The 11,061-nt window shown below is 32.6% G+C and overlaps 1 protein-coding gene across 2 annotated transcripts; it reads right to left on the bottom strand.

Annotated features, from left to right (window-relative positions):
• Positions 1–3,883: 3,883 nt before the first annotated feature.
• LOC129882989 (cyclin-T1-3-like) lies at positions 3,884–10,718 on the bottom strand. 2 transcript variants are annotated; one of them, XM_055957518.1, is made up of 7 exons: positions 10,504–10,716; positions 9,029–9,665; positions 8,759–8,840; positions 8,514–8,648; positions 8,223–8,398; positions 4,953–5,098; positions 3,884–4,217 (listed from the first exon to the last, which is right to left on the bottom strand). In XM_055957518.1, the coding sequence occupies exons 2-7, from the start codon at positions 9,658–9,660 to the stop codon at positions 4,186–4,188; spliced, it is 1,203 nt and encodes a 400-aa protein (XP_055813493.1). In that variant the 5' UTR covers positions 9,661–9,665; positions 10,504–10,716; the 3' UTR covers positions 3,884–4,185. The 2 variants fall into 2 exon arrangements, with proteins under 2 accessions (XP_055813493.1, XP_055813494.1); XM_055957519.1 differs by lacking the exons at positions 3,884–4,217; positions 4,953–5,098 and adding an exon at positions 6,073–7,964 and having other exon boundaries at positions 10,504–10,718.
• Between the last annotated feature and the right edge of the window lie 343 nt (positions 10,719–11,061).

Here is an 11,061-nt window from a genome sequence, read left to right as displayed (position 1 = left end):
TATGTATTAAGGGGTAATCTGATATGCCAAATAAAATAAGCAAAGATAAAAATAAGTTCCAAACTGTTCATGCATGATTTCATGCCTTGTTTGCGTTGATATTGTGCTCATGAATTTTCTGTGAGAAAACTACCTTTCAAGTAAAAAAAAAACAGAATTTCTTTGGAAATTTTTTTTATCAATCAAACATAGAAAAAATAAAAAATACTTTCTAGAAAATGTAATTCTCCATACCAAAACCACCCATGATATCAACTAATTATAGTAAATCGTTTAACCATGTAATTATCATGAATTAGAATAAAAAAGTGTTAGTGTACTGTCATAATACTCCATTATTCGCTTGTATATAGAGTGAAAAATGAATAGTTGTAATACTTTCTTGGTAGACAAGATAATATTGTGAAAGTTGAAACTAAATATATCATGGCAACAAAGCATGAAATATGTTTTTACCTTCTTTTTTTTGGTTTGTCGTCGCACGGTATTAGATTTTTGTTGTGGAGCTCGTTTAATTTTAATTTTGCATTGGAAAATCTTACTTTGGAGTAAAGCACTCACTAAGACGATTTTATTCCAAAACTCTAATCCAAAATTTCTAATTAACTAATTAATTAAGAACGAAATGATACTTATCACTCTATCATAATTTTTAACGAAACCTCATTAGCGCCAAGCGTGAGGGAATGGTATACATTTGGTAAGTTGAAGTCTTGGGTCACTAAAAGAAAAAGAAAAAGTAAACCATTAATAATATAGCCACGTAAAAGTGTCTGCATTTGGTCTACCAACAACTAATGACGTTATGGTTTGCTGAAAGCTACGCTAATTTGGTTGGAATATAAATGTCAAGAAACGTAGCGTAGTGGTTCATATATGCAAATTGTTTGGTATGTTTGAACGTGCATAGATAGTTTTTAAATTAAAAAATTAATATTGTTTAATTTTTAGTTGATTATTAATTTTGAGATAAATTATATTAGGATTTTTTATTAGAATTGGGATAAGTTATTTCTAACAAAGGGTGAAATAACAATATCAAAATTAGTACAATAAAAATGACAAAAAATACCCATGCATGATGCATGAAGTTCCTCAAACCCTTCATGTATTAAATAAGGTGGATGATATTTTTGTAAACAAACAATATCTTATAAATTATGCAATATATGTTATTTTTAACACAATAAATCAAACAATCAATATAAAATAATACCAACATAACTGATCTTAATATAATTAACCCAATATATTTTTTGTTCAAACCAAAAGACCCATGATAGTTTGATTTGCCTTGCGTAAGAAATATTAAACTAAATATTAATAACAACGTCGAGAACATTCAAATTTAAAATGTTAAGTTTTTGTGGAATTTTTAAAGATAAGCAAGAAAAAGGGATATTAGGAATACTCATATAGGATGAAAACCTATCAAATCTTTTTAGAACTATACAACATCAAACAAGACTAAAATTAGAAATAGTTACATAATAGTAAGAATTTACATTTAAATATGATATTTATTTTAACTGCTCAAATATATTGTATTGCATTGTTAAATTTACGTAGGGATTACACATCCATAGTATTAAGAGTTAATTACATCTTATTCCTATTTTTTTAAAAATTAACAAAATTTCTTAAATTTTGTGGAATATGGATACATCACGTATATCTTGATACTTCATGTAAAGTGATGTATCCGACCGATACATCGCGTAAAGTGATGTATTCGATCGATACATCGCTTAAAGTGATGTATTCGACGTCCCGATATCACGTAAAATAATTTATCTGATCGATACATTGCGTAAAGTGATGTATCCGATCGATACATCTCATAAAATGATGTATCATAAAATAAGAGAGAGTAGTAATTTTTATAATTTTTTTAAATGAAAGAAAATTTTAGAAAATATGATAAAATAAGTTATATATTTAGATAGTTATTGCTAAATTGGTTGTCAATAAAAATGTCCATGTAACATAACAATCAATTATATGTCGTGGCATTACTCCCTTATTTTACAACAAATAACTTATAAAACACGTTAAAACTAAAAATATCCTCTTTACATACACATACAATTAAAATTTTAATAATAAAACTCAGGTTTAAATTTAAATAAAAAATATTGAATATAATCATATTAGAACAAGAAAGAGAACATTTATAAATAAATTACAAAGATAATCTATAGTAATAAAATAATTTATTTGAATTTCTTGGTCGTAAACTTATACATGTTAAATTACAAATCAAATTAAAAAATATATATTATATTGAAATTTATATAAAAATCAACAACAATATATGCTTATATTTTTTTATAATAAATTTAATGTAGTTATAAGTTTATAACTTCCTACATTTTTTTACCATTTCTCTCTAAAGTACAACAATAACGTATTTCATGAAATCCAACAAGGTCAATATTGGGAAGATAGAATATACGTAGATTTTTACCTTTACCTCTTGATTGTAGAGAGACTATTATCGAAATATCATCAATATACAACAACATATTCAGTGTAATTTTACAGATGTAGTTTGAAAATGATAAAGTGTATGCAGATTTTAATCCTAATTTTATAAAAGCAGAGAGACTATTTTTGAAATTCAAACTTGTAGGGAAAGTTTGTTTAGTGTTTGAATGTTTCACTTGGATAAATATACGTTGCAATTGTTAATATCGACAACAAAAGTTCTTATCATGAGAAAATAATCAAATCACTGAAAAAGAACATAAACCAACAAATCATTTGTCAAAATAATAATCAAGTGAGATACAACAATCAATAACATATTTTAGGTATAATATTTATTTATATCATTTAAATAAATATAACAATTACATTAACGTTAATTGTTATTTTTTGATAATTTTATTCTTCAAAGAGACAAAAAAGAACATAAATCAACAATTATTTGATTTTTTTTTAGGTGAGATACAATAGACAATAGTATATTTGAAATACAATATTTATTTATATTTTAAATATATATATATATATATATATGACATTTAGTTTATTATCAACTACTATTTTTTAATAATTTTATTGATTGACGTGAGATACACGCGTAAAGCAAGTACACGAAACTAGTTTATTCAAATATGATGTTTGTTTTAATTGCTTAAATGTATTATATTGCTTGTTAAATTCATTGTCAATAAAAAAAATGTCCATTTTACATAACATCCAAACTTCATATGTCAATGAAATCAGTTAGGGATACTTTTTTCAAGAATGGTTGATAAATTCAATATTTAGAACAGTTGAGAAGTACTTAGTAAATCTACTATAGATACAAATTAAACAATATCAAAAATAAATATGTTATTAATTCACATCTACAATCTATCAAAATGTTACACATCCACAAATAACAGAATATAATACAACACAAAACAATACGTTATAAAATAATGGATAACGACCATACAGACAAGGTGTTATATATAGGAAGCATACCTATCTTCTGCAAATTATTAAAAACAGTGAAGGATAGTAAAGGGAGAACAACGATTACCTCTAAGAGGGGCAAAGTCTCATACAAAGAATGACATCCAACTTTATAATCGAAAAAATAGAGGGCACAGTTTTAGGTGATAGAATTTTAAGGTCAAACTGGTACAAACGACAGAATGGATGGCGCGCTAAGGGTGGGGTGTACACAACTTTACGACCCCTCAGTTCCAATAGACCTCAAAAGTAAAACATTTTTTTTTAAAAAAAGAGTCAACTATGTGAAGCAAACACAGTCGAAGAAAGAATTTCGCAAAAATCCTTTTCAAGTTCACAAAAAAACTCAAAAACAAATAGTAATTACACAAAACTGTTCTCTTAATTCTAAACCAAGTATATCATTAAAGGCTGATGAGGTCCCAAAAAAACAGATTCAATAATTAACACACTTTTTACAATAGAAGAAGAAACAATTTACATGGAGAATGAAATTTCTTTTACCATATGATCGATGAGATGAACAGGCACAGAAACACTCCTCCTCAGATAATTTCAAACTAAAAAGTTCCACTGTGAACCTATATACTGAATTGATCCCCAAATTAATCCTATGCATGATGGTAGAATCTACAAATACATCTACCAAGCCAAGACTGGAAAAATGTTGATATAGTCTTTTTTGAGTTACTGATGTTACTGCTCTCTCATGAATTCCTAAAAGAGCTCCATCAACTGTTGTGCAACATCTGCAGTAAAAAACATGTATATGGTGAACTGCACAAGCAAGTACAACATTTTAAAGGGAGATTCAGCACGTACAACACAAATTCCTTATATAAAAACAGAATCCTGGGGCTGAAATTGTTGCCAATCAAAAGATTCATGTTGACATTAAGAACCAGTTTCTGTTTTATCTTAAGTCAAGTCTAGCTCTCTACGTGAGGAGCCACAAAAACTAGATAAAACTAGAACTGGTCCAGCTCCATCTTGTGCTGGGCATGATTGTTAGTTTCAATCCGGATTTTTCTAGTAACTATGCAGCAAAATGGAGGATAAAACACACTGCTCTTTCATAGTGGGTTAAAACCACAGCAGGGGAAACACAAATAAATGTAGAAAAGCAGTGGTAGAATGTGTAATTTAACACAAAAAATATTCGAGTTTAAATTCTATGCATTGTGTAAAATATTTACCCAATCAAGACTCATCTTTATAATAAGCATTAATTCATAACCTAATAACCTATATGGATCAGAGCCTGGTATAGTCCAAACCAATAATCATGATCTTAATCTTAGCTTGAATCTACCTCCCCTTAGATATTAAACATCACCTAATTAAAGTCAAAAACTACAATCCACAAAAAATTGTCCTACTCCGATCCAGAAAAGGAAATTAGCTCTCAATAAATAAAAACATAATCTTTTATCAAAATACTGCAGCCAATACCTAGCAATTACTTTATGTTCTGTGATGTATACCTCTAAGTACATTTGGCGGTGTTTGAAACTCTTTCCAGACAGAATGATGCGAAGCAAAATCCATGTTCAGAAATTTTGACGCAAGATATGCAGCCCCAGCAGCAATCTGGTAAGGCTTGAACTGAAGCCAGAGTGAACTTCGAAGCCTGCAAAAGGAAATCTACTAAGAATAGGAGATGACTAATGCTTCACAAAATTTACTTCCCTGAAAACTATATGGATAGGCAACATCTGCAGCAACACCATGTCATTTGTTAGCCACATTTACAGAACAGCATGGGATCCAAAACTTTTCAAAAAGGTACATTGACCAATAAACAGTTGCAAGAATATAAGTCTATTTAACAGATCCACTAACAATTGTTTTGAGTCATGCGGAAAAGCCAAAAGAGCAAGCCGAGGCAACTTTCTCTTACCAACTACAAAAGCAGCAACCGAGTTGGAAAAATCCAAGAATCTTCTGCACAATGTTGAGAGAATGAAATATATAACAAACATGTTGTACCCATCTAGAGAGCACCAACTCCTAGTCCCAGCTCCGCTGCAGCAGCATAACCCCAAAAATATATGCACCTCATATACCAAAATAGACAGACAGAAGAAGCAACAACTGTTGCGTTCTTTTTTCACTATGATCCACAGAAAGACGGTGGAACTTGTGGACTTGCCAGCTTTGGCCCTCACTTCTAGGTTCACTCGTACTGTAGTACATACAAATGATTCGCTACCATATCTACCATGAACAAACTAACAGAATTACCCAGAAAAGAGACTCCACCACTCCTTGCCCAAAAGTTGGTGCTACCAAACGGAACACCCACAAATTAGCTAACCACTGCTCAATGTTTGGAAGACACTGGCATCTAGAAAACTAGTGCCCAGTACAACTACAATTTACCAATAAGTAGACATTTTTCCCAATTAAACTTCACTGGCTGTATGGCATCCTACAATCTCGGAAAATATGCTATACAATTCACTTACCAAGGCCAACAGGAGAAGATTGCAATGGGTGAAGGTTCCTCATCAGAAGTAACACGATAACATACACGTGTTAATAATGCATCACTGTGTGTATATATATAACTTTTTATAGTGCGCGCGTGTGTGTGTGAGTATGGGGGGGGGGGTATAGAGATATGTATATGGTCTCTGAAATTATTAGAGTTTCAAAAGAGATTTATGAAAATAAATATATTGCATTTCTTTGAATTAATAGAGTGAATAAACCTTCACCCACAAAGCTTGATAAGCATAAAGATTGCTTTCAAGCCACTATGGTGCTCACACTTCAAAAAATAATGGATAGGTACATATATAGATAGTATAGAGGTGCAAAATATTTAATGAGTAAAATTTGCCTATTAGAGTTCCACCTCACCATAGCAATTTTCTGTGCGTTACAATGTCTCTGCTCTGAACAACAAACTTGAAACCAAGAAAAACAAGTAATATAATATAACATAATATAATATAATATAATATAATATAATATAATATAAATATAAATATAAATATAAATATACAGTCTATAAGTAATATAATGACTTCTTTGTTGTGTGTCCATGTATAATATATCAAAATAAAACTTGGGACACTGATTTTAAGTTAAGTAGTTGAGGAAATAGCAAAAACTGCAGCAACACTTCTCTAATTAACCCAAAAATTACTTGACCTCAGCAACTTTATAATCCCCTCTTTGCCACTGCAAGTATACTGATTATAGTAGGACTTCAAATTTAGAGTTCCATGAAGCAACCAGAAGAGTTAAAACACTAACATTTAACACCACTCCTCGACTCCCCGGTAGGAATCATTGCCACTAAAGTGCAATATCCTAGCACATAGAGACAGACTACAGTATTGGGCGCTAGTCATACAGCAGCAATGCAATGAAAAAGGAGAGAGATTAGGTCCTCCAATATGTGCTCCGTCGAAATGAACTAGCTTGTCCATTGGAGTTGGTCACGTGTCCAAAGGGCAAATATGAATAGTCTGATATCTTTTCAGAAATCAAGAAGAACAGAACCAGGGAAAAGAAAGAAATCAAGCCCCTCATCATTCTATTGATGCTAATTGTAAGGAAAAAGAGCATTGTCTACTCAGATGCAGGTGAAAATTGTTAATACATCTGTCAATTGGACGATGAATTATCCTGCCAGTAACCTGTTCTGCTGTATGTGTGCCTATGGAGTGAATCGAGGGCATAAACAACCAGAAGAACTCAAAAAGCGGGATTCAGCATGTAACTAGTAGCTGAACGAGAGAAGATCAAGATGATCAAGAAGAGAAGTAAGAAAAAGGTCTGGTAATTTCTTCTTTTTTAAAAGAAAGAGAGATTGGGAGCATAAAACGGAGTCTGGGAACAAAACAGCAAGCCCCAGACCATGGCGCACTTCCATTAATAGAGGTAGGGCAATTACATGCTGTCGATGAGGAAAGAAAAAATGGTACCAGAACTACTGATTACCGAAGCATGATACTATTTCCAAATTATCAACCCAGAAAACAATAGTCTACTCAGACCTGCTCTGCCACAAAGGTTACTATACCTTCAAGATGTTACTCCGTTTTATACCATGCTTAAGGAATAGTTCTTTGCTCCAACAAGACGAGAACTTCTAAAACCTGTATTCACCAGTTCCAAAATCTGGACTACCCATACCCCACCATTGGGTGGTCGAGAAAACACCACCAACCCTTGAAGAGTTCCCCGTCCAAATCACTACCATCCTACGTAGACAACCTGTGGAATAGGCTACATGAAGAGAAAAGTACATGAGGACTCCACATCATTTGAACATGAAAAACATAAAGTATCATGGCAAACTTCTGGAGCATCTTTGACATTCTTCTAGGTCAATGGCCATACTATTAAGATGTCAGCATGGAAAAGCATCCACAAGAAATGGCTAGTTTTAACTTCAGACTGTAAAACAAAACATTTGATGTACAGCATATCAACCGCCAGCAAATATCATACAGGTGAGCAAGCTAATCCTTCTATAGACCCTGCAATTATATGGCAATCCAAAAGATCAATATCACACAAGTTACAAGCAGTTGTAGATCTAAAATGAGTTATAAGTTGGATGAGAACTTATCATCCAGATACCACGAAATATTGAATCCCTTTAGATCACTTTGGTTTTATTAGGGGAATCTACGACTTCTGGAAAAGAAGCTATAATACCAAAATAAAGCGCAAGGCTACAACAGAAATCAACTTTGATTCCTGAACCACATTATCAATGAGATTAATTAACTTACCCTTCACTGACAAGATGCAGGGCCAGATTCACCAACACTGTTTCAGATAGCCCTAATTTTTCAAGGGTGGATGTAAGAGATTCATATGGATGTTGCACATTCAGTTCAAAATTTAAAGTGGTCAATAACATCTGTTCAGCCTCAGTAATGCGTTCACGGTACTGCTCAAACCAGTCCTGCAGAAAAACACCATATAAATGCATTAGAAGTATGCTCGGAGTTTCGCAATCTTGCCAAATGAAGGACATTAGGATGATCAATGCTGCACAAAGACAAAGCATAAATCCTAACCACAGGTAGAAAATATGATAGAACTGCGAGATCCTGCTTGTGGAAAATTTCGCATGAGGCCTTCAGAACATTGTTGAGAGGCCGTGCAGTCTCTTCTGACTTCGCCGCAAGAAAGAGAGCAGCAGTAGCAATCAACTGCATACATCAAAAAATACCAACAATTAGCCAAGCATTGAACATAAACAAGCGGAAAGTTTAGAAACCCAAAAATATAGCAGATTTTAGCGCATAAAAAATGAACTTACAAATCTGTCATGACATGCATGTGATCGCCTCACAAAGAAGCGGTGACACAGAACCATGGCAGTTCCTATAGTGGTCTGTGGCCTGCAAGCAGGTAAAAACAAACATTAGTTCCATCGGATGATAAATTCATAGGAACAAACAACTTATGCTAGCAATCTTCCTAAGAAAACTAGGAGAAGACAAGTCCCACAAGCTTAAGAGCCTGTTTGAAGTAAAGTTTGCAAACTTGTGTAAGATACAATGAATTTAAGCACCAAACGGAAACTTACAGGTCCAAGCGAATTCCAAGGTTCTGAAGGAAAGCACAATACGAGTATCGCAAATGTGCTTCATGCATTGCATCAATACCATCTTTCCTGGATGGGGAGCATTTCTCAATTTCCTCTTTAGACATAAAGATATTATCAGTTTCAGTATCTTCAAGCCATGAGCGGTCGCGCTTAGAGCATGTGGGTGCGCTTGCATCAGAACGAGATCTAGAAGTAGTGGTAGTAATGGTCGAATTATTGTTACAGGTTGAATAGGCATCATCATACGCTCTGGAATTCCTTAAAGGAACATTATAGAATGTGCTTTGCCGCTTTGAAGGAACGTCTTTACATGCATTGGGTGCTTGAGAGTACCTGCCACTGCTTTCCCAACCAGAAGTGGAGCACTTCCTCCTCTTCAAAGAAGGTTCAGCCTCAGGCTTTATGACATTATCATAACTGTAGCTATACTCGCTAAAATTTCTACCCACATCATGGGAACTATTAGAGTTGAAAAGATGGCTATCAACAGTTTTAGAATGGTTGTAAGAAGAAGAATGGGCCATTCCACTAGTCTGGTTTCTACCATAAAAAGATCTAGAGTCTCCACGAAAAGGGCCAGCTTGTGAATAGTAAGTCTGGGCGAGAGCCATGATTCCTGTTCAATTCAAAAATAAAGATCAGTACAAACTAAATTGCATCAATTTCTCCCAACACAGAAACAGACATTCAATCTGGTATACTCAGTGAACTAACATGAAGCTCTACTCCCTTAAATCATAAAAAATATAAGAAAGACTGAAACTTTCACACTAAAATTACAGTTTTTCCAAACAAAACCAAATAGAGTAAAAAAATTAAGTCCTTTCCGCAGAGCCAGTTCCATCAACAATCCATTAACTGAACAAAGTCAAGTCCATCATCCTGCAAACATAATCGCTGAATCTTTGCATCCTACATGAAACTAGACTCACATAGAACTACAAAAAAGTTGCCTCAAATTAACTTTCATGAATACCACGAAACTGACCCCAATGATTTTTTTTTTCCTATTATCCCATGAGACAACAATCGATCATCTGAATTTACTTACCGGGAAAAAATCATCTCAATCTACATCAAATTTAGTTTTAATTCAAAAATAAATAAAGAAATTTAAAAACTTTACCACCCATCAATCGATCCAAACAAGTAATCTTGAATACTCCGAAAAGTACCAAAAATCTTCAAGTTCCAATTTTACCCACAAAAATACTCAAGTAATCATAAAACTTAAGGGTATTATCATCATCCAAAGGAAAAGTCGAATCAGCTCAAGAACATATATCAGAAATACCAAAACGATCAAAGAAAGTACCAATCTTGCAAGAAAAAAAATCATCAAAGCTACGCATCACATAGATCCTCGAAAATCGCAAAATTTAAGGGTATGATTATCAATCAAAAGAGAGACTAAATTAGATAAAAGATCTAAGTGGGAAAAAAAGGGTAATTACCTGAATATAGCAACGAAAAAGAGATCGAAAGACTCCGTATTCGATCGGAAGAATCGGCGAATTTCACAAAGGAATTATGAGATGATGGAAAAGGGTATCGGTGATTGCTTGAGATTAGGGTTTGGAAATTGGTGGAGATGGAAAACAAAGAGAGTATATGGGTAATTTATTTGGAAAATTTGAGAAGGAAAGTGGTTATTGTGTTATCTCTTGAACTGCTCGGTTTTTCTTTAATTAATTTTTCAGTCCATATATCATTTATTGTATTAAAGCTCGATTAATTTAAATTTATGATTTAAATATCTTTATTTGGTAAAACATTTTCTAAAAAAAAATTATATCTTAGGCTCAAAGTTCAATTGAGAATAAAATAATTATGATCCATCCATATACCTTTAAAGTATTTCTTCATTAATTTTATTTATTTATTTTTTATTTGATATTTGATATAAATTTGTGCGTTACAATATCTCTATTTGAGAACAATGCTTTCAATGAGATTTTTTTGGATAGAAATTCCATAACAAAATATATCGAGTTAAAAGTGAAGAATCTAAA

Source organism: Solanum dulcamara, chromosome 3 (genome assembly GCF_947179165.1).
Source record: "Solanum dulcamara chromosome 3, daSolDulc1.2, whole genome shotgun sequence".
Classification (NCBI taxonomy): domain Eukaryota; kingdom Viridiplantae; phylum Streptophyta; class Magnoliopsida; order Solanales; family Solanaceae; genus Solanum; species Solanum dulcamara.
Note: the sequence above shows the minus strand (reverse complement) of the source record. Positions and strands in the feature narration are given on the sequence as shown.